This window comes from Panthera tigris, chromosome B1 (genome assembly GCF_018350195.1).
Source record: "Panthera tigris isolate Pti1 chromosome B1, P.tigris_Pti1_mat1.1, whole genome shotgun sequence".
Lineage (NCBI taxonomy): Eukaryota > Metazoa > Chordata > Mammalia > Carnivora > Felidae > Panthera > Panthera tigris.
In genome coordinates this window covers 200,787,173-200,810,873 of record NC_056663.1, presented here as the reverse complement: position 1 = coordinate 200,810,873, position 23,701 = coordinate 200,787,173, and the positions used below count along the sequence as shown (strand labels likewise).

The following is a 23,701-nucleotide window of genomic DNA, read 5'->3' as shown; positions in this document are numbered from 1 at the left end:
CCAGGCTCCGATCTCATTTGTTTCTCGTCTTTTAAGCAGATGTGAGTGAACAACAGAGCAGTGATTGGTGGGGAGTGAAGGATCATGCCGGAATGTGGGGCAGGGGTGTGCCGGGAGGAGGGGGAGGGAGCCCATAGGATCCTCACTGGCGGAGATGCTGGGGCCGCCTGGGACCACACACTCCTTTCCTTTTTGGTCGGAGCCCCTTCCCAAGCCGCCTGATGCACCCGACTGCTCGTGGGGTGCAGGCTGCTGTGTGGGTGGCAGGGGAGGACTGTCCACGAGGCAGGGTGGCCGGGACCACATCCTCGAGCGTGCGTGTGTCCTTCCAGGCACCTGTCAGCCCCGCCCACCCGCGCTGTGCAGAAAGAGCACCTTTCTCTCTTTTCTTTCGATCACTTTGTTTCACTCGGGCCCCCCTCCCTGGCAGGTGTGGATGCTGGGCTAGAAGTTTCTACGCGGCAGGTGGCGACCCATTTGTGGGCGTGAAATCAGTTCAGTGGGTCACATCGGCACTGGTTATGTAAGAAGGGGGACTGGCTAGAGAAACGGCAGCGCCCGTCGCGAGTGATAAAAGTAGGTATTGTTTGGTGAAAACCAATAGCTATGTATTTACGCACGGCATAAACCACGGCTGTGTGTGGTGACCGAGGACTGAGCCCTGCAAACTGTACCCCGTCTTTGTCCACGGGACCTAGGAGTGCGGCCGTATTTGGGAGGCGGTTTTTGCAGATGGGATTAAAGGAAGGATGTTGTGATGGGGGGATTATCCTGGATTAGCCGCGTGAGCCCTAAATGTGATCACGGTTATTCTTAGAAGAGGAGGCGGAGGGAGGTTATAGGGACAGACGCACAGAAAAGAAGAACACGTGACCGCAGAGGCAGGGATGGGGGTGATGAGGCCACAGGCAGCGAGGGCCGTCTGCCCCAGAGGCTGGAAGGGGGGCAGGGGGGGCAGATTGTCCCCAGAACGGCTGCAGCCCTGCGGGTACCTTGATTTCAGCCCAGCGGTACCGATTCTGGACTCCGGGCCTCCGGAACCGCGGTAAGCACCCCGGTTCCAGAACGTCTGTTACAGCCGCCGTGGGAAGCTTACGCACCGTGGAGCACGCAGCCCAGCGCGCAGAGCCCCGCACCCTGGCTCGGGGCCCGTGGCTGGCTGGGGCTCCACGTGGTGGCCCTGCTCTCGCTCGAACCTTCCTCCTGGGAGCAGCACGCTGGCGCGGGAACGTTCTCCTTGTTCAGAGGCAGCAGCTCGATAGGACAGGCGGAAACGTGTGAGGCCTGTAGGCATGGCTGCACGCGGTCACTTCCGCCCGAGGGTCACTGGCCAAAAGCAGCCACGTGAGCAAACAGGAAGTTACCGGGCAGGAGAGTGCTCTGTTCCCCGGGGTAGACTCCGGAAAGGTACATGCACACCTGTCCCCCGGGGCCCCTGTCTGGGGGACACGTCCGATTTGTGTGCTGGCGTGGGAACAGTTGGGAAGCCACTGGCCAGTGACACGGAGCCCAGAGCTTGCTCCCAGGGCCCTTGATCCTGAGGTCGGTGGGTGTCACGGCCCCGCTCTGCCTGTCTGCTCGACTCTTCTGAGCTTCTGGCTGGAAGTTTCTAGGTGGGGCGGAAGCCTCACCTGCTCACCTCACATCTTTGGAGGAAAAGAGGGGCTCATCCTGCAGGGTCTGGGGAGGGGAGAGGGTGGTTCCCCCAAAGCCCCGTTGGTCACAGCCCCAGGATGGGATGTGCAAATTGCAAACTAGCATAAGCCCGTCGGGGTCCCGGTCCCTGGCCTTCAGACCACATGGTTGACCTTGAAGGCTGAGGCCCAGGCCAAGGGGTGAGACTCCCCCGCGAGGCTGGGAATCTATAACCTTCCCTCCCGTTGGGCGCCCGCCACATGGTGCCTCCTGCCCGCTGCAGAGCCAGTGGGGAAGGGGCAGGGCGAAGGCACCCCCTCCACGCCTCGAGCCGGGGAGCCCACCTGAGGCTGTGGAGGAGGAAGCCATTAGTCTCTGGACCCCGGGCCTCTGTGGGTGAGGGTTGTCTCCACCCTCAGTGTCCCCGTGAACCAGGGACAGCCTCCCGGGGACCTGACGGCCACTGCAGATGGGGGCGCACGGTGCAGTGGGGCCGGGGCTCCGTGGGGTGATCGGTGCCAGGGCCCAGGCAGCGGGGGGCCGGGACAGACACCTGGAGAAGAACGGAGCCCGGGCCTGCACTGTGATTTCTGCCCGAGGGTCCCAGAGTCCACGGAGCCCCCACCGTGATGCGGCCCCCCTCTCCCGGGAGGCTGATCCGACAGCATTGGGGCAGATGGCCCTCCTCGTGGGCATTCTGGCCCCCGGCCGAGGTGGACTGAAGGTATGCGGCCTTGGGGGTCCCTGGGGGCGACTTTGAGGAGGGGACCCGGGGCTGAGAGGCTCAGAGAGGGCGTAAGACAGAGGCTGGCCCCTGCCCGCCTTCCCACCGCAGCGAACACCCCAGCCTCATGGGGCGGGGGCCCTCCGCACTCCTAGAACGTCTCCTGTCCAGCCTCACGCAGGCTGTTCCTTCCCCGTGTCCAGCCACTAGCTGCCCCTCGGCCTCTGCGTGTCCACCGGCCCCTTCCTCCGGGGTGCCCTCTGGGGCACTGGTCACTCGCAGAGGGCTCTGCTGGACCCCCCGACTCACAGCCCACAGCCCCCTCCTGCTCACCAGAGCCGGCTGCACCCCGCCTGTCTCTCTGCCTCAGTTTCCTCTTGGAGACAACAGGGACACGATGGCTCCTGTCTCGGGTATGGAGCAGCACGTGGGACTTGCTGAGTGCTCAGAGGGGCGCTGAGGTCATGGTCACCATCCTCGTTTCTGTGCGGAGCTGGGCACGGGGACGCAGAGCATGGACGGCAGAATCGGGGAACAGGAAACTCCTCTCGTTTATGAGCCAAAGAGGCTATAACCCTGTGCCCCGGATGGATGATTTGTGCTCACGTGTGGGTCCCACGGGGCCCGGTAGTGACGGCCCAGACAGCCCTGGGGGTTTCCTGCGGTGGCCTGAGTGACACCAGCCCCAGCGACCAGGTGGGGAGGAGGACGTGTCAGACCGTGGCGACGGGTGGCAGTCAGATTAGGTGAGGAAAGCCCCATCCCGGCCGCCAGCACCTGCGCCTGACTCTTTAGAGCTGGTGGGATGGGGTGTTTCCTGCCGGGTACCTTCTCAGGGGTCCCTCGGCCCGCCCAGCGCTGCACCAAGGGCCGCTGGTGTCACCCCAAAGCCTCTTAACGGTGGATCCGGTGCTGGTTATTGATGACCGGTGTGCACACACCTGTGGGTCCCCTGTGGCCACATGCTGGGCCCAGGCCTGTGCTTACTGTGCGCGTATAACTCCGGGACCGAAGCCGGCAGAGGGGCTCTGAGGACGTGCAGCGCGTCAGCTGGACCCCCCGGGGCCCCGGCACCGCCGTTCACGACCAGCGTCCTTCCCGAGCCTCAGTTTCCCCTCTGGCACGTTGGGGCCGTGCAGTGGATTCAAAAGGTCCGTCCCGAGTCATGTCCACCCAGAAGCTTGGCACGTGACCTTATTGGGAGTAAGGGTCTTTGCTGGTGTCATCAAAATAGGGTTGGAAATGAAGTCATCCGGGACCAGGGCGGGCCCCAAATCCGGTGACTGGCGCGCTTACCAGAGACAGGAGGGGACGGGCACGTGGACACGCGGGGAGAGGCCACGTAAAGAAAGAGGCAGAGGTTGTTGTGACGTGGCCAGGAGCCCCCAGAGCCGGAAGCTGCGGGGAGGGATCCTCCCCGGGAGCCTCCAGAGGGAGCGCGTGCGGCCCTGTGGACGCAGATCTGGGGCTTTCGGCCTCCGGAACTGCGGGAACGTAACGTCGCACGTGAAGCCCCCTGTTTGTGGGGCTGTGCCGGGCAGTCCCAGCACACGGGCCGTGGGGTCGCGCTGCCCGCACCGGGCACACGGGGGCAGGAGATGGGCCCGGCCCCTCCACCCCCGCCAGTGTCTTTCCAAAGTCCCTTTCCCGGACGCCCGGGGAAACAGGTGCGCCTTTGGGGGTTGGTGGGAGTCTATTTCGGTGTGCCGGGAAGGGGTTGGCCCTGCCCTTCCTCGGGCGTGTGGATGGCAGCTGCCACGTGACCTTCTGGAGAGTCCGGGTGGAGACGTGCCGGCCCCAGAGACTCTTCTGCTGGTTCAGCCGCGGCCCGCAGCCTCGCCCGGTGCCGGTCCCCGGAGAGGAGGCCACGCTCCATGGGGATGCCGGGAGGAGACACAGGTAAAGCTGGCAAGTGCCCTTTTGGCCGAGACCTTCCGGGCGGAGGGGAAAGCTTGAGTCCCACAAGCAAGCTGTGGGGGGTCTGACACGAAGGGAGGCGGTCTGACGGAGCGCCGCTGTTTGTGAACGTGGTGAGGGCCAGCACTTGTGAGCGCCGACTGTATGCCAGGCTTTGGGGACTTTCCGTGACGGCGTCTTGATAACAGCCCTGTGGAGTGACCCATCTCACAGACGAACAGGCCGAAACCCGGGGAAAGGGAGCTTGGACCCCCAGGAACAGAGGGAGGCGGGGATGTACCAGGAAGAGCTTCTGAAGCCCGGGCGGTGGGGGGAGGGGGTGCGGTGCCTGCCTCCCACAGGTGCCTCGCCTCATGGGGCCTCTGTCTGGGCACGAGTGGGCACCTCATGTCCGGGCGGCTGGGACAGATCCTTCCCCTCACCGGTTCTTCCTGCAGAGTAGGGGCCGGGACCCCCTCACCCTTATCTCCCCGTCCGCGCCTCACACTCCGGGGCAGCTCTGGGGCAGCGTGGCCCGGAAGCTGACCGGTGAGACCCGAGCCCCTCTGGCCTGGCCTTGCTGCGCCCTGGACAGGGCACTTGGCCGCTCCCGGGGGCGCCCCAGCGACCCCCCCCGTAACCTGAGGTTGATTGTGGCTCCCCTGCCCGAGGTGTCGTGAGCGGACACGGCGGACATTTGACACTCGTTTCCCCGAAGCTTGTGGCTTCGCCCCCGCTGGCCGTGCTTACGGCACCAGCTGGCTTGGGGTCAGGTGACGTCCCCCCGGCCTGGCGGGTGTGCCGGATTGTTCCGAAATCCCCAGTGGATCCCGGGAGCCCAGGCATGTGACCATGATGTGCGTTTCTCCAGTGGAATTTCCATGCTGACGCGGGATGGGTCTCCCTGCTCAGCCGGACACACCGTGTCCTTCACACCCGACGGCGGGCGGGGACGCTGGTGGCGAGGGGCGAACAGGGGTCATGAAAGATGGCCCAGACCCTGTGCAGTAGGGACCGCTGCTCCCGGTTGACGGATGAAGAAACGGCATCTTGTGATAAAAATTGCAGTAAAGGAAATGTGGTTCTATTTATGTAAAATTATAGTAAAAGCTAAAAACTAAAAATGCTGTGGATCCCTTAGGGAAAAAAAAAATCAGGCTAAATCTCTGTGCTCTCAGATGAAGCGGTGCTTTCTTAGAAACGACAGCACGGACACAGCCAAAGAAAACGCGAATAAATCGGATGTCGTCAAAATTAAACATTCTCATCCCGCGAAGAACATTGTGAGGAAGATAAAAACAGCTTGCAGATCTGGAGACGGCCGTCGCCAGTGTTGTATGTGATCAAGGACTTATGCGTGGAACATGCACACAACCCTTATAGCTCGGGTCTCCAGAAAGACAGCACATTAAACGGACAAAGGGTCCGAATAGACGCTTCCCCGCAAGAGATTTTCAAGTCTGAACAAGCACACGAAAGGTGTTCAACGTCACTAGTCGTGGGTATGGGCAGCTCCCACCTGCTCAGTGGCCGTGGTCGGAAAAACAAGGATGTGGGGACTCTGGAGGCTCTCCCCCTGCGGCTGGTAGGAATGGGAAACGGCAGAGCCATGTAGCCAAAGGTCTGGCGGGTCCTCAAATGGCTAAACACGGAGTCACCGTGCGAATGGCCACTTCCCAATTCAGACGTACCCAAGGGAAATGGACTCACATGTCCACACGAAGGGGATCGTGCCCGAATGGTCACAGCAGGCCGAAAAGTGGGAACAACCGTAGAGCCCGTCAACTGACAGGTGGATGCGTTCGTGGGATGGAATGTTAGTGGCCGTTAAGAGCCCTTCAGCCCTGACTCACGCTCCAGTGCGGATGAACCGTGGAAGCCAATCTGTAGAGACAGAAAGTCAATTATCAGTTGTCAGGGGCTGGGACAGAGGAGGGATGGGGGGGGGTGACGGAAATGGGCGGGGGAGTCTTTTTGGGACGATGAAAATGTGCTAAAATTGATCGTGGCGACCGACGCCCTACTCTGTGAAAACAGGTGATGCCTGAACAACACAGGTTTGAACCGAGCAGGTCCATTTATACGTGGATTTTTTTCAGCAAATATACATACAACACAGGAAATGTGTTTTCTCTTCCTTATGATGATATTTATTTTTATTTTTTTAAATTTTTTTTAACGCTTATTTATTATCGAAAGAAAGAGACAGAGCACGAGCAGGGGAGGAGCAGAGAGGGGGGGACACAGAATCCGAAGCAGGCTCCAGGCTCCGAGCTGTCAGCACAGAGCCCGACGCGGGCTCAAACCTGAGATCGTGACCTGCGCTGAAGTCGGACGCTGAACCGACTGAGCCACCCAGGCGCCCCCCGATGATAGTTTTAATAGCATTTTCTTTCCCCTAGCTTACGCTATTGTAAAACCCCAGCATATAGTCCACGTAACATACAAAATACATGTTAATCGACTCTTTCCGTTGTCTGTAGGCTCTGGGCAATAGGAGGCTAGCGGTCGTTAAGGTTTTGGGGACTCAAAAGTTATGCTTGGATTTTCAACTGCATTAGGGGTGGTTGGCCCCTCCAACCCCGTGTCGTTCAAGGGTCACCTTTACACCAATAGTCATAAAGTTGTGCATTTTAGGCAGGTGAGTTGTGTGGCACGTGAATTGTAGCTCAATAAAAGTTTCGTTTGAAGTGGACGCGGGGCACCTTCTGGAGAGCGGCGTGGGTCCTGGGCGCGTGCTCAGGGTATTGTTTTTGAAGAGAGTGCGTCTGGGACACGAGGGCAGGGCATCGGTTCTGTCCCCCGAGAAGATTACGTTGTTATATCGTATCGCATCCCAGGTCGTAGCATGTCACACGTCCTAGGTGTGCGTGTGTGCGTGTGTGTGTGTGTGTGTGTGTGTGTGTAAGAACGTATACGGATAATGTCTTATTTGCGGCTCACGGGGCTGCCTGCTGGGAGGGTCACGGTGGCTAATGTCAGCGTAGAAGGTTAGCAGGGATTGTAATTCTTCTTCAACTTCTGTGTGCTGTTTGGGTCACCAAAAAGAAGGTATTTTTGTTGTCGAAACCTAAGGAATTGTGGTCTCGGGGGGCGGGCAGCGGCTCCGGGACGGGCTCCCACGCGGCACCACGTGACATCAGAAGGCCACAGGTCTGGGCCTGTCCGGGTGGAGCAGGGGCCCGTCACCACAGACGGGCTGTGTGACCGGGCATTGGTGACCCTGGTGCGCCTGAGCTCAGAGGCGGGTGGGGTCTGTGGCTGTTGGTTTGTGCACTGGACCCTGTCAGTGCGCGTGAAATGCCCCGGGAGACGTCGGGGTGACAGGCGGTGTGGTGTGTGTGTCGAACTGATGTCCTGCACGTCTCAGCTTTCCCTGGGCCCCAGGCCAGCACTCTGGATGCCTGGTTTTAATTAGACTCAGGACATGCTTCCCCTGCCACGGCCCTTCCGTGGCCCAGCGAGCAGGAGGAAAGCACAGAGGGGCCCGCACGTGAGTGGGGGAAGGGCCCGAGGAGGACAAACCAGTCCTGTGACCGCCCCCCTCCCCGTTCCAGCTACAGCTGTGTGATCTTCCCAAGCTGCTGAGCATCTCTGAGCCCCAGGCTGCTTATCTGCAGAGTGGGGTGGTCACAGCTCTCGGGCCCACAACGGACGGGGGGCATCGTCACGCCCTGAACCCGCCCGCGTCTGCTCCTATGCCGTTACAGCCCCCAAATCACGGGAAGCTGAAGTTTGTCTCTGCCCGCTTGTAGGTCAGCGCTGGTGGTCGCCCCCCGCCCCATGACTCCAAGGGGACCCCCAACCTCACCCCCAGACGCCGCCCCGCTGGGCAGATGTGTCTCAGGGGCTCCCATGAGCGTCTGGTGTTATCCTCCCCAGGCCCTGGCGGTCCACGGAGGAAGGAGGGAGGGCACGGAGGCCTGGAGGGGCACGGCTGCCCAGCAGAGGTGAGAACGGGGGCCCACAAGCCCCGGCCAGACGTCCCGCAGGCTCCCCGCCCCTCCAGGCTCACTCCTGCGTCCTGGCGGCCTGGGGTATCTGGTGTGGTTGGATTCCCCGGCAACGATTTTCAGATGCAGACCGAGACCCTTTATCACCAACACAGACCACTAAACAGGCTGGTAATGCTCACGTTTCCCGGAGAAAAGTGGCATCACCCAGCGGGCCCCTCGCTGCCCTGGACGCTTGCCGTGGGCAGCAGAGGTGCCACAGGAGCCCCAAGGAGCCTCAGGAAATGGGCGGCGTCCTCGTGGGACACAGACAGGGAGGCGAGGTCAAGGGGGGACAGTGACCTCTCAGACCCCTGTGGCCACCCCTGCCGGATCCAAAGCCAAGGGCGCTCCTAGGGGCTTGGACTTGCCGACGGCGTCCAGTGGGGCAGCTGGGCCCCCGTCTGGGCGGGGTGTCTCCGGGTCACGGCTGCAGCCCTGTCTTCTGAGTCCTGGGCTGCACAGGCTGGTGATCCTGACTGGCCAGGGTGCACCGGGGGCGCACTGGCAGCCTCCGGCCAGCGGGCCCCACACCGACGGGGTCCCGTGGCAGCTGGCCCGGCGGGAGGGCCTCGGCCCTCACAGACCTCGGTGGGAGGCCACAGCTGGGGCCGGAGGTCACGTGGCCCGCGTTCCTGTCTCAGCTGTCCCCCGTCCCCGTATCCTGCTCTGGGAGCCGATCGGGGACGGAAACCGCCGAATGCAGCGCCTGGCACTTAGCCCGGGCACGGGAACCGAAAGATGATGTCACACACGTCATTGTCACCCGTGCTGATGCCCGGTGCAGTGCTTTGAGTCATCGGATACGTGTCCTGTTCCCGTTAGATTTGAGGAACGTTTACTGGGGCATATGCCGGGTACTGGACCCTGGGTGTACGTTCCGACCCAGACAGGGTCGCTGTCGGACTCTGGCCTGTGGCCTGTGGCCACGTGACCGGAGGGTCAAGTACCGGCCTGGGGGCCTGGAGACCCCAGCCCCGCGCCCGGCCTGCCCAGACTCTGTGTGACCTGGGCGGGGCCCGCCCCTCTCTGCCATTGGCCATTCCCCCTGGGCCTGTGTGGGGCCAGGACGGGCCCAGATGCCCTGACCTTCCGGAATGCCACCCGTGAGGTCCTCAGATGCCTCTCCGGTCAGGAGGAGCCGCTCTTCCGGCAATGAAATAATACCCTCGGGGACGTGGGTGGAGAGGCCTCCCGGACCAGCTGCTTGGAGCGTGGAGCATCCTGGGAATTGCCAGGAGCCCCGGCTGAGGCCTGCGGGAGGCCCTGCGGCCAGCCTGAGCTTCCGGGGGCTGCTCACGGCCGCGTTGTCCCCCGCTTCTGCCTCGGGGAGGAGCCCCCCCCACCCCATGGGCCAGCCCTGCCCCGTCTCCCTCCTCAGAAAGCCTGGCGGGGGGGTGGGGGTGGCGGGTAACATCATCGTCCCCCTGCGGATGGAAAACAGGCTCGGGGGGGGGGTGGGGCACCAGCACATCCCAGGCCTGGCTTCCAGCTCTTTCCACCCGTGGGGATGGTGGGTTTTTTTCCTGGGGATGCAGTAACAAAGTCCTACCGACTGGGGCTTGTCCAGCAGATGTCGGCTCACATTCTGGAGGGGGGGGGCCCTGAGATCAAGGTGTCACCAGGGTGGGGTCCTTCCGACGGCTGTGAGGGACGGACCTCTCCTCGGCTTGCAGACAACTGTCCTGTCTCTGTGTCTGCACGTGGTCCCCTCTGTGTCCTGATGTCCGCTGTGCATAAGGACGGTCGTGTTGGAGCAGGACCCACCCGATGATCTCACTTTAGCTTGACCACTTGTGTGAAGACCTTGCCTCCAAGTCAGGTCATATTCTGAAGCGCTGGGGGCTAGGGGGTCAACGTATGAATCTGGGGGGGACACAATTCAGCTGTCACAGACAGGCTCTTTCTGTGGCCCCTGGGACCCCCCTTTTGACCACACACACTCTCTGCAGGGAGGGAGGGAGACAGGGCCGGCTTTTTGTCCCTCCCCCCATCAAGTATGAGGCTCATTCCAGGCTCCGTGGGGCTGCCTGGTGTCCCCCCCCCCCCCCCCGCCAGGCTGTGTGTGGCTGAGAGTGACTTTGTGGGAATGTGCTCCCATCTCCGGGCAGGAAGAACCACGGGGCAGCGGGGTCTGAGCTCCGTCCGCCGGGATCCCGACGCCGAGCTGCTGTCACTCCGATGGAGAGTGATCTCTGACCCCCGGCCTCCCTGGGTCTGGTGGGGTTGACCCTGTGCAGCTCCCCCAACCTACCCAAAGGGCCCGCAGCAGTGCCCTGGGAGCAAGGGGCCCACGTCGGGCGGGGCGGCCCAGGATGCACACCCACACCCGGGCCTCTTGGACGGGGAGCGTGAGCCAGGCGGTCTGAGGTGAACTGGGCCCTCTGTTTCCCCAGCCCCGTGCTGGCCTTTAGGGGGCCCCGGAGAGAGACGGGAGCCCCCAGTGGGGTCTCCAGCAGAGGCGGCCAGGGGTTCACCGGCCGTTTTGGAGAGGAGATGTCGCTTGTTCCAGGTGGCAGTCGGTGGCCCAGGGGGACCCCCCTGCCGGGTGTCAGTTTTCAGGTCTGTCAAATAGGAGCAGCGTCCTGACAGGGCTGCTGCGGCATCGAGAGGAGCCAGTGCCCAGAGCGCCCCCCAGGGCGTGGGGCTCAGCACGCGGGCTCCCTGTGAGCGCGTTGTGGGTACAGAGGAGGCCCGAGAGGTCAGTCGTCTTCGCGGGTGAAGGGGCAGGAGCCGCACTCCCAGGAGACGGCGTGGCGGGGGCCGGGGCTGGTGCTGGGACGGTCGAGGACAACGTTGGGAAAGGGTCTGGGATCAGCAAGCAGTGGGGGAGAAGTCAGGGAACCAGGTGGGCGCGGGGCGTGGAGGCGCGGGGGTCCCTCGGGGACATGGGTCCTATGGGCTGTGGGCAGGGTATCGAGCAGGTCAGGGACCCGAGCAAAGGACCTGACCTTGCTGGTGCTCAAGGCCGCCTTCCCTGGTCCTGCCAGCTTGCCAGCTGGGAGAGCTTGCCCTGGGGGCTCCGTCATCCGTGCTGTCCCCTTGCTGTGAGCCCGTGGGCTCAAGGGGACAGTCTCCCACCAGGTCCAAATGGGGACCTCCTGAGACACTTGGGACTTTGGAGCCAGGGTAGGTTGGCGGGAGGAGGGCAGACCGGGGATTGAATCTTGAGTCTACCCCTCCTGGCTGTGTGGCCTTGGGCTGGTTAGCTTACCTCTCTGAGCTTGGCTTCTCACTCTGCCAAAAGGGCACAAGAGTGTCTACCCCAGGGTGGCAGGGAGGACTCCAGACAAGGTCATGCCAGACTTTGGGCATTTCCTTCCCTGAATCAAAGCAGCCAGCACAACCTCGCGGGACTTGGGCCGTGGAGGGAGGGACGTTCCTGTGTCTGGAGAGGTCTGGAGTGAGCCTCAGGCCGGCTGTGTGCAGAGGTGGGAGGCACGCCATGTCGGGACTTGGCAGGGGATTCTGGGGGTCTGGCTGTGGTTTTCTGCGGCCGAATAACACACCGCCCCAAATCTTCAGCACCGAACGTGCATTCTGGGACATTCACGGGTTCCGAGGGTCAGACATCCAGAAAGGGCACGGCAGGGGCGTTTTCTGTCCTCTCCACGATGTCTGTGGTCTCGCCTGGGAAGGCGTAAAGACTGGGGGTGACCCGAGAGCTGGGGATGACGGAGCCCCTGGAGGCGTCGTGGCTCACGTGGCTGGCGGCCCACGTGGCTGGCGGCCAGAACAGCTTCACGTGCGCGCTGCGTGCGATCGCTCTGCATTTGGGGTGGTCGTGCTTCCTCGCAGCGTGGCCTCTGGGCTCCAAGAATGAGCGTCCTTAAAAGCAAGTTTGTGGCACGATGATCTGGCCTGGAAGCCACGTGGAGTTGTTTCCATCACATTGTTGGCCGAGGCTGTCCCCAGATGTCCACCCGTGTTCCAGGGGAGGGGTCTCACGCCCCGACACTTAGTGGGAGATGTGGTAAAGCCACATTGGAGAAGAGCTTTGTGGGACGGGCATCTGCCTCCCGGAACTGCTCGGAGCGGTGAGCGTCCAGACCTCCAGAAGGAGGGGCGGTCACATCGCCGGATGCCCAGGCACGCGGCGTGCAGGTGGAGACGGGCACCTGTCCCAAAATGTTGCAGTTCAGTGTGGTATGTGTTGATTCGTCCTATTTCTCGATCGCCTAGCAGGTGCCAGGCGCTGGGCTGGGTGCGGGGCCCCCGAGGGTGAAGGGGACGTTCAGCACAGTGGGGTGAACAGGAGAGGAGGTTCGGCTCAGCCACCCAGCAGACACCTATTGCCGTGTCCCCGGCCCTGAGCGGGGCCCAGGGGACCCCCGGTGGCTCTGCCCCCGGACGTCATGGTGTCGGGCAGAAGTTGGCCGGGAGCGTGCAGCACTTTAACATGCTCAGTTCTGCCTGCGAACGTTTGTGCTGAGCCCACGTCCCCGTCCTAGAACCCGGTCAAGCAGAGCTGATCGCTGCCGGCCGAGTGCAGTCTGGTCCTGGGGCAGGTCCAGGGCTCGTGTGGGCGCACTCAGCCCCACGGAGAAACCAGAGGCCACGTCTGTGGGGAGCCGGCCGAGGGCCAGGTCACTCCCGGGGGGTGGAGGGAACAGCTTTCCACGAGGTGGCATCCCCAGGGGGACAGGGCTCCCTGCGGTCCGACGGTGTGGGTATCGAAACGGGCCTGAGAGTTCAGGCGTCTGGTGCAACGAGCTTCTGGGTGGGGTGTTTCTGTCCCCCAATGCTGTGCCCTGGAGTGCAGACCCCTGGGGGCGGGAACTGCCGGGGCCCCGGCCCAGCCCCGAGCTCGGCAGGGAGCAGGCACCCGCAGCATCTTCGCCGGCGCTGGTGGAGGACTGGATGAATGACTTCCTGGAAGGGTCAGACAGGATCGCCCCTCTGGCCCGTCTGGGGAGCCTGCTTGCTGGGCCCAGGCTGCCGACGGCCTCGGAGAGAACGGCCAGCTCCGTGATTATAATTAGCAGTCGGCCCGTAAGTAGGTTAGCGAAGGGAGCGCTCCCGTGTGATTTGAAGCGATTTTCCGACACGCAGCACGGGGGAGGGCGGCGGGAGAGAGCGGGACCTACTCCTGACCTGAGGCACAGCCTGTAAAAGAGTGTTCTGAGGGCAGGGCAGACAGACCCTCCAGGGCACGGGGGTGGGGGCGTCATTAACTCTGTACTTAGAAAACCAGCGCAAAGAAACACGCGTGCCGGAGGGGTGCGCAAGCCACAGGGATGCTTATGGCCACGTGGGGCGTGCGAGAGCCATCTCCCCCAGACCCGGCCCGAGGGACACACACTTCCCAGACTTGGCCCCTGGCCCTGGGGGCCTTCCACGCGGGGGGAGGCGGGCACACAGGCCGACGGGCAGGGGCCACCCGGCGTGGTCGGGACTGTGATGGAAATGAGCACGGTGACGTGCACTTGCTGAAGACCCAGAAGGCACCTGCCTACCTCGTGTCACCTCCTCCCAGAAGTTCTCCTTGATTGCACACAGGTCCATGCCCCCCTGTGTGCCTGGGACCCACCCTGGGCGTAGCGGAGTCTCAGGAGTGGGTGTGCCCGCATGGTTCATGAGGCTATTCGATATTAGAACACAGTCACGCAGCTTGGAACCCCGGCCGGTGGTTTGCAGGATGCAAACAGCAGAGGGGAGAGCACAGCGAAGCCATCACGGCTGGCGGGGCCGTGGGGTCCAGTCAGAACCGGAGCGCACAGGGTCCCACGTCCTGTTCCGAGGTGCGTGTCCGTCCGGAGCAAACCCTGCACCAGATGACCAGGGACTGTGGGTCTTTGGCCCCGCCAGGCACAGCCAGCTCGGGCTCCAGCACGAACTGGACCCTCGGGGAAGGAACAGAACACCAGCACCAACATGAGAAAACGGAAGAAACGGCTAGAAATGTCCCGAGGATCACGAACGGCAGGTGCCTTGCGGTCTGGGAAGTGGGAGATGCAGCGGGGTCCCCCATCTGGGAATGCCTATCCCCATCGCGGAGGTGGAAACAGGCTTCGGAGGGCATGTGACCTGCCCAAGGTGTCAGGGCCAGGGAGGGGCATAGCTCGCGTCAGTACGGCTCTCCGGCCCCCCCCACCCCCACCGTCGTCTACCCCGGCACGTCACGAGGTGACTGGAGCGTGGAGGCAAATCTGGGGACATCTACAGACGAGGCTGGCGAGTGAGCCGAAGCACGGCCCTCTGGGAGCTTCCGGTCTCCCTCCTGGCAGCCTCCTCCCCGTCCCCACCCCCAGCTGCGGGGAGGCCCCTGAGATCTGGGGACCTGGGGACCACCAGGCCAGCCTTGCCCCAGGGGCTTCCTCGACTTTAATGGAGCCTAAAACAATTCCTCAGGAGACCGAGCTCCAATGTATAGATGTGAAAACTGAGGCTTCTTGGGATTCGGTCAGCTCTCCAAGGTCACGCGGCCGCCCCCGGATGTCACAGCCCGCCCTGCTGGCTCCCGTCCCAGCTCCAGCAGCACACGGCTTCTCCTGGAGAGAGAGCACGGTCGCAGCCTGGAGGGGCTGCCGGGCATCGCGGGGGCTGCGGGGCTGGCCCCCGGTCAGGGCGCGCTGGCCGCGTCCCTCCCCTGTGACCGCGGGCGTTACGCAGTGATGGTGCCTGTAGTAAGTCCTGTTCCCTGCGAGGCCCCCGGTGCCGGGATTTCACTAGCACAGGGGGATTAAGTGGCCACAGCCCTTTGTGGGATCGATTCGTGCCACTCGCGTTTGTTTTACGTGATGATCACGGCTGGGGGTCTGTCGTGCGAAGAGCCCGCTGTGCGTGTGGTCAGGGCTCCGGCGTGGCCGTTCTCTCTCTCTCTCTCTCCTTTTCGTTTAAAAATTTTCCCCGACGTCGTCTCCTAGAGTGGCCTTCCGTCCACAGCAACACCGAACAGACAGCGGGGTTCCCATGGACGCCACCCCCGGAACTTTCCGCTGGGGTTTGCATCTTGCGGTGGTGGGGTGTGCTTGCCGTAGAATGAGCTGAAGTTTCCGCTGGGGTGACTCCGGGCGGGACGAGTGTGCCACGACAGGTGTCCCCACGGGGGTCTCGTGGCCGTAAACACCCTCTGTGTGCCCGTTCACCCCTCCTGCCCCCACGCCCTGGCGACCGCTGATCTTTGTTTCCTGTTTGCATGGTTTTGCCTTTTCCAGAATGCCCTGTGCGTGGGACCCTACAGCCCCGTAGCGGGCTCGTTCTCTTGGTAACGTGCATGTGGGATTCTCCCTGTCTTTTTGAGGCTTGGTAGCTAGTTTCTTGAGAATTCTCTTTTTTTTAACGTACCACCCACACCCCGGACACCAGGCCTGGCCAGAACAGCCCATCCCTGTCCCGGGGCCGAGTGGAGAAAACCCTGGGTGTCGTCACGCGCCGGGCCTGGGCCATCTCTCCGGGCCTCACCTCCCCCAGCAGCATCAGGGACAGCAGCTCACCGAGGACACATACCCCAGTGTGGTCTGCGTACGGGGGTTTCTTGCAAGTGGGCATGTGCAGGAGGCGCAAGGGGTGAGTCCGTCTCGGGGGGTCAGAGGGCCCACGCCACGGTCTGCAGGATTCACGGGTGGGATCCGGGCAGGTGCCCGGCCGGAGGGAACGCCTGTGCGCGAGGCCCACGGCTGTCTCCGTGGCGCAGTGTCTTCTTCCCGCCGCCAGAGGGCAGCACCACCGCTCTCACCGCCCGGAGGTCCCAGGAGGCTTTAGAGGGTCCCCTCCTCCGTGGGCAGGGTCGGGTCCCCTCAGCAAAGCGTGTCTTAAAGCAGCTCCGCCCGCAGGTCCGATATATCTCCAGGAGCCAGGCAGCTGAGGGTGTCAGGCCGTGTGTTCTGGAAAAGGACAATAGCTATTGGGTACCCAGCCCACATCCTAGCAACGCTCTGGGGCAGGTGATTGAACGAGGCAGCCGGGCGGAGGGACAGCTGCGTGGAAGGCTGGACGTTCCAGGTCACAGCACGTAGGAGGTGAGGCTGGGGCTGCGCCCAGGCCATCTGCCCCCACGGCCTGCACTCCCCCCGGGACTCTGACAGTGACCTTCCCTCCCTGGACTTGAGCCAGATCCCAGCAGTATAAAAACTTGCTTGTCTGCTCACGGACAGACGATCGGCTGTTGTCCTTTGTGTGCCGGACAGATGAGAAGATAACAGTGTCCAGTGTCGAGGATCTCAGTCCTCCCTCCACCGCCCCCCCCCCCGCCCCCACCGCCCCTGCACGGTCTCCATGGAGCCTCGGAGGAGGACAGGGTGACTCCATAGCCCGCCGGGCCATTCACTGGCTTCAAACCCGGATTCCAGCGGCTCATCCCGCAAGGGGAGTCTTAAATTGAAGCCCGGTCTTGAATTTCGAGTCTTAAATTCAAATCCCGCCGTCTGCCTTCTTCCGCTAATTTTATCAAATAGTAGATGAGACAATTTCTGCACTCGTTCTGCAGGAAGGAGAAGCCCAGGGAGAGCCCAACGTTGGCACTTCAGCTAGAGCGGGGAGGGTCGCTGTGGCTGCAGGAGGGCAGCAGAACTCGAGGGGCCCCGCCGGGCTCTGCCCCCGCAGTCTGCTGTTTGGATCCCTCTGGAGGCACAAGGCAGGCGCTGACTCCCGGCCCAGGGAGACGCCAAATTACTTTTCATGCCGCTCACCTCCTTTCCTGCACCTGCTGCTCGTCCCCAGATAGCAGGAACCCTGCTACCCTCGGGGTGTTCACAGCCTTCTCCTCCTCAGACAGCCTGCTGTCCCCAGCATGGCCCGCTCCCCCTCTGTGCCACCCACGCAATGTCCCCACCTCGGGCGGGGACCGCAGCAGAGAGGAACCCCGCCCTGGTGGATGGGGGGCTGCCAGGATGCGGGGTCCTGGGGGGCAAGGGGTAGGGGGGGGAATTGGATGGAGAAATATCCTTCTCTGTCTGGCGTGACCTCCTTGATGTTTGCGAGGAGACCCCGAGGCGTGGTGCTCGCTCAAAGCTGGCATTAGACAACCGTGTTCGTGGATACAAGTAGCTTAATGCTCCAACGAAGTGTGGCAGGTCCTTCCTCGGCCACCCCACACCCCTCAGCCCAACTGGGCTTTCTCCTTCAGGCTTCCTGCCCCAGGTACGCCACCTGCACCCTGTCCAGACCAAGAAAGGAGGGTGGCATTAGAGGATGTGAAAATAGGGGCGCCTGGGTGGCTCAGTCGGTTGAGCGTCTGACTTTGGCTCAGGTCATGATCTCACAGCTCTGTGAGTTCGAGCCCCGCGTCGGGCTCTGTGCTGACAGCTCGGAGCCTGGAGCCTGTTTCGGATTCTGTGTCTCCCTCTCTCTCTGACCCTCCCCTGTTCATGCTCTGTCTCTCTCTGTCTCAAAAATAAAAACATCAAAATAAATAAAATAAATAAAAAGAAGATGTGAAAATAAGCAAAGACCCCCAAATGAGAAAGTCAAAGCTGTCTCCCCGGTGCTGGCTGGAGTGGGAGGTCGTCCCCCCTCACTTGCGTTTGCCAGAGCCCCAGAGGCGGGCAGAGCAGTGGGGGGGCTTCCCAGAGGAGGAAAGAGGCTGGGGTGGGTCTGATGGGAGGCCGGGGAGGCCGGGAGGCCAGGAGGCCGGGAAGTCCGCTGAAAGGGGTGACCACACGGCTGGTCAGGGAAGCAGGTTTGGCTTTCTCAGGTTGGTCCTGAGTCAGAAGGATCCAGCTGACTCAGGTCCCTGCGTGGGCCATGCTCTCTGCCCGGCAGGCCTCCGTGCCAGCCTCCAGCTCTGCCATCGGCCGGCTTCTCCCTGTGTTTCAAGCGACTCTGCTGGTCCCCAGCCCCTGGGCCTCCCCCGGCATCAGCTCTGCCCCTTGGGCTGTCTTCACCGCCAGGCTGCGGCTCCTTAAGGGGCTGGCCTGCTGTGGACCCCTGTGTCCTGTCCGCTGGCCTCCACAGGTGCTTTTGGAGGATGTGGGAGAGGAGCATATGGCCCCCCCAGACCCCAAGAGCCCCAGAGCCAGGCCCTTTGACCATCCACCCCGACCTGCCCCTCGGTGGGTTTCTACACCTCCACAAACACCCCAGGCCATGGCTGGCTCGGAGGAGGGCCGCACCAGTACTCAGGTTCACGTCCCCGGGACACAGAGGGACTTTGAAGCATGCTCCAAGGAGGACCGTGGCTATTGCTGTCGCAGAAGAGAGGACTGTGGGTCTCCCGGCCATAGACCCGGCTCACTGGGTGGGGGGAGGGGGCTGCTTCTGAGGCCCTGCTGGTCAACGCAGCAAGGGACCAGGATACCCTTTGGGACGGGGTCGAGATCTCCCCACCATGGCAGGCGCGCACACAGCGATGGGGGACCGATGGCCCGCGTGTGGGGGCGCCAGAGACAGGAGCCGCTCACTGGGGTTGACCAGATGGCCTCAAGTTATCCGATTCTCTCTGGTCCCCCAGGAAAGAAGATGGGCCTGTGCCCCGACGCCCTATGGGGCTTGAGCTGGCGGGGGGATGGGGGGGCGAGCGCAGTCACTGTTTACTCGCCTGCGCCTGGTGTGTCCCACCCTTTAACGTGACCTTTCTTCCCCCGGCAGTGTCGGAGCCCCAGGCTGCTCACAGCCCCCTGGAGAAGTCGCCCAGCACGGCCATCCTGTGCAACACGTGTGGAAATGTGTGCAAGGGGGAGGTGCTGAGGGTCCAGAACAAGTATTTCCACATCAAGTGCTTTGTCTGTAAAGGTGAGCATCTCTGGTCTCTGTTCTTTGAGGTCTTGTGAGGACATAGATACACCCGCTAAACTAAGGTCTGGGGGTGGGGGCTGAGGAAGGGTCTGGAAGCTTCCAGGGAGGGCTTCACAGAGGAGGTGGTGTTTGGGCTCTGACTTGGAGTGAGGAGGAGCCCGTCAGGCCGACCCAGGCGGCAGGGGCAGGTGCACACGGTGTGGGGCACGGGTCGGCGGTTGGACTGCGGGGTGCTGCAGGGCCGGAGGGGGACGGGGCTGGGGGCCCAGGCTCCCCCCTGTGCCAGCGGCCCTGCGAGGGACCCGAGACTGTCACCCGAGGGGGCGGCTGGGGCCTGGAGATGTGGGAGCCTGTCCAGGGCTGGATGGTGGCCTCTGATGAGACCCGGGCAGGGTGCCGGGTGGAGTGCCGTGGGAGACTCGGGGGTCCTGCGGGGGCCAGTGGCCCAGGGAAGACCCCAGCGCCCCCAGTGGCCCCCACCCAGGGACCTCTGGGGCGACACCATCTCTGGCAGGGGTGGGCGCGTCCTGGGACCCTCGGTCTGAGGGTGACCCTGGCCCTGCCCGTCAGAGGGGCACAGCCTGCAAGTGGTGTTTTCTGGGAAAGGACGGGGCAGCGCCGTGTGGACGTGTGAGAACGGCGACCCTGCAGCGTCCTGGGGACACCACCTCTGCCTACGACGCGGCTCCCCCACTGCGGACCATGCCCCCACCCCTTCTGTGGCCGGTGCCCCACCCCCGGGTGGAGAGTGCCCACCCCCCTCGCCTGAAGCTTCTCCTTTTCATCAGAGCTTCCCAGGGATTTGTCTGGGTTAATTCTCTCTACTCTCCAAAAGATCAATTTGCTGTGTCCGAAAAGCAAAATCCATTAAAATGCTCTTTTTCGATGCTGACTTTAAAAGACGGGGGAAGTGGCCGCCGTGTTTCAAAGGATTGTCCGTAAGCACAGGCCTTAGGAACGCGATAAAAGGCATCAGAACGGAGTCCTGGTTTGACCCGGGGGGGTTGGGAGGAGGGGAGCCCCCGCCCTCCCACAGCGTCACCGGGGACAGATCACTTTGTCCTCCGTGAGCGGCCCCTTCGTCACGGCCCGCAGGCGGGTGGTGCTGGCGGGCACCCGGGACGCACCTCTGTGCGCCGCGGCCGCTCCCAGCGCTTGCTGTGGGGGTGGCACGGGGGGCAGGAGCCCGTGGGCACGCGGGCCCCCTTTTGAGACCGCTGCCCACACGCGCAGGCAGCCACAGAGCCTCACGCTGTGCCGGGCGGCCGTGCCCAGCGGGGCCCCTGCCCTTGGCGGTGGGGGCATCTCTGCTTCACCTGCTCGGAACGACGTGCGGCGGCTGAGGTTGCCTGCAGGCTGGAAAGAACCGCGTTTGTTTAAGCGTGAAGGTTACACGGCCTCCGATTGGGCTTCTATCCAGTTTCTCTGAAAGTGCAAAGCCTCTGAGTCACTGAGGGCACTTTGGGATGAATCAAAATGAATTATCCAACTCCTAGTGTCTTAAACAGCATGGATACTTATCATCTGGTTTTTAACGCTTATTTAGTTTTGAGAGAGAGAGAGAGAGAGAGAGAGAGCAGGGCAGGGCAGGGGCAGAGAGGGAGGGGGACAGAGGATCTAAAGCAGGCTCTGTGCTGAGTGGAGAGCCCGATGCGGGGCTCGAACCCACGAACTGTGAGATCATGACCTGAGCCGAAGTCGGACACTTAACCGACTGAGCCACCCAGGCGCCTCGGATGTTTATCGTCTTAACGTAAAGCCTGGAAGTAGCCCCTTTCCCCGGAGTTGGGTAACTTAACAGCTCAACGGGGTCATTAAAGATGCAGATTTCTTCACTGCCCCACCCCCACTTCCCCTCGCCCCCCCCGCCCCGCATCCTGTGCATGGCAGAGGTGCCTGTCCTCATGGTCTCAAGGTGGCTGCCATAGCTCCAAGCATCACATCCTCACAGGATAGTATCCAACTCGGGAAGAGGGATAGACACAGGCAGAGGCCTCCCTGCTCACGTGACTCTCCCTTCTTTGATCAGGGAGAACCCTTTCCCTGAGGCCCTCCCAAAGACTTCTAATATGGCTCATTGGCCGGAAGTGGGTCACGTGTCCACCCATAGGGCCACAGAGGACCAAGAAGGAGGATGGCGATTCACAGAGACCAGTCATGTCTGTCCCTGGGTGGGCACGTTGCCAGGCGCCCACAGCATCTCACAAGAGGCCCCGGTGGGATGGGTTCTTGCCACCTCGGCACGTGTTTGGCGTGCCTCAGTTTGCCTGGGAGAGCCCACGAAATAATTATGTAATTACACTCTGCCTCATGGCTGCCCCAGGCTTGGGCTTTGATGCTTGGAGGTCTGGGCTCAAATCCCACCTCTGCCACCGCCTGCTCGTGTGGGTCCTGCGCACGTTTCTAACCTCGGGGTTTGTACAGCAACATTTCTCGGGCCGCTGCCACGCTCAGGCGGTGTTCTGGGTGCTTGAGATGCATCCGTGAGCACGACGGACACCCTTGTTCCCATGGAGATCACGTTCTGGCAAACGGGGGACGGACGGGAAACACTGGACAGGATAGAGACATCTTACCATGTGCCGGAAGGTGCCAGACGGGAAGGGAGGAAGAGGGGCAGAGTTGCTGTTTCCCGTTGAGCAATCAGGGTGGGCCTCACAGAGGAGGTGACCTGAGTGAAGACTTGAGGGACGTTTGGGAAGAGCCTTGCAGCCGGAGGGAGCAGCTGGGACGAAGACGAGAAAGCGGGGTGCGTGCCTGGTGGACGTGGGAAAAGGCTGGAGCAGAATGAGCGATGGGCAGGGGTCCGTGTGAGGCTCTTGGCTCTGGGGCCCAGGGACAGTGGACAGAGGAGGGCTCCGGTCCACCTTCGTTTCCCCAGACCTCTGTGCGGAGGGCCACGGTGGGCGTGGGGAAGGGGCCAGGGGCCGGAGACGGGTGTCCACCGTGCGGGGACGTGGGATTCCAGCTGTGTGTAGGGATCTTGTCGCCTCTATTCTCACGCTGCAACATGTGAGCCAAACGTGGAAAACACCCAGCACGTAGTAGGTCCTCAAGAAAGAAGTGAGAGCGTGTTTACCAACAGCTTGAAATTTGCCTGGAGAACCCAGTGTGGTCCCCTTGACTTTGTGTGTGCGGCCAAGGTCTGCGCTTTTAGGACCCTGGCTCGTAGCGCCCTGGAAACACAGCCCCGGCCCCTAAGTGACGACCACAGGAGGCCACATCCACCCGTGATGCCCAGCAAGCGGGCGTTTTCTGATCCGAGAAGCAGCAGGGCTGAGCAGGACCGTGATGGCGGGAAAGTCCCCCCAGGAGGGAAGGAGGTGGGCAGGGCAGCGAGCCCACTGGCTCTGCCACATCTCTCTGGGACCGCCACCGGAGAGCTGCTCTGGGCACCTGGGGGTGACAAGGGAGTGGTACAACATGCCCACACTCTCTCCTTTTGGGGTGCCCCCGGGGCATTTATGAGAAACCAACCAACGGCTTCCAGAACCAAAGGAAAGCTTCGTCTGCCGGCCCCGGGCAGGTGTCCTTCTGCACAGCCTGCCCCTCACAGGGCGATCCAGGACCCGCGGGCCCCGTGGCAGGGAGGTCGCTCTGGGGACAGGGGCCTGTTAGTACAGATGGAGGGTCCCGGGCAGAGATCGGGGCGAGCCCTGGCTGGCAGTGGCCGTGAGCCCCGAGCCAGCGCACTCAGATCAGGCTGCGGGGCCGCCTCCGTCGTTTCCTCGTGCTCTGATGTTAGCGGCTGCCTCCTCCCTCCTCCACCCACCAGCGCAGGGAGGCGTAAGGGAGAGTGGAAACACCCCCCAGGGGCCCCCCCAGTGGACTCCTGTCGGGTTCGGGTCGGTAGGCAGCCCCTCCATCCCATCCCTCGCGAGTCTCTTTAATTGGAGGTCTCGTTACATACGCTCCTCTGTGTCCTGATTTATTCACCTCCCGGACCGTGGGCGCCCTTTCCCCATCATGCAAATCCTTCCACATCAGTTTCAGTATCTGCCCCGATTCCTCACAGGCAAGGCCAGCGGTGACCCTGGCCATTCCTCTGCCGTCGGACACGTAAGCCGGTTCCATCCGGCGCTGAGCGAACCCTATGTTGCAGGGGACGACTCGGAGGTTCAGAGAGGCTAAGTAGCTCGCCCAAGGTCACACAGCTGAGCAGCAGCGGAGGGAGGGTTCCGGCCCAGGCTGCCTGGCTCCAAAGCCCCGCGTTAAATGCCGACGTCGTTTGCATCGCGGCTGCAGCCTACACTGGCCAGCAGTGCTCTGTGGCTATTCCTGGTCATTTCCTGGGAATGAAGTCCCAGAAAAGAGATTGACGGGTCGGGGGGCAGGAGCGGTTTTCACGTTCTGTAGCGTCCGTGCTAAGTCGTATTCCGGGAAGAGCCCCCCACCCCCGTCCCCCGCTCCTGTTTCTGGAGAAGGACCACAGTGAAGGCGCAGGACCGAGCCTCGGGGAGGCCTCTGCAGAGGCCCAGAAAGGTTAAGGAACTTGCCCAGGACGCACAGCCGAGGGCACGGGCGGAGCTGGGGTCCAGAGCCAGGCAGCTCCAGCGTCTGGGCTCAGCTGCTCAGCTGACGTCTCACCTCGTCTGCAGAGCTCACATCTCCTTGGAGAACCGCTCTGCTCTCCACAACTGGCACATCGCACGTGCCACCCTGTGGCCCGGGCGAGGGGTCCACCACCCACCTTGTGTGGGAGATGGGAGCTGAGCTGAGGGGGCTCCCCTCCCCGCGGGGCCGCCGGAGCCCCCGGGCAGCAGGCGACGGGGCAGGTGGT

General features: G+C 62.6%; 1 protein-coding gene across 18 annotated transcripts in view; it reads left to right on the top strand.

Annotated features, from left to right (window-relative positions):
* ABLIM2 (actin binding LIM protein family member 2) overlaps window positions 1-23,701 on the top strand; it is a 140,179-nt gene that overhangs the window by 20,409 nt on the left and 96,069 nt on the right. For 17 of the 18 annotated variants that reach the window (XR_006217108.1, XR_006217107.1, XM_042985053.1 and 14 more), the window contains exon 2: window positions 18,775-18,918. Coding sequence is in view for 16 of the 18 variants with exons in the window: in XM_042985053.1 (XP_042840987.1) it covers window positions 18,775-18,918 (144 nt within the window). In the remaining 2 variants the exon portion in view is untranslated. Of the gene's footprint in view, window positions 1-14,816; window positions 14,874-18,774; window positions 18,919-23,701 lie in introns of those variants that run through there. The other variant, XM_042985041.1, reaches the window with a different exon arrangement.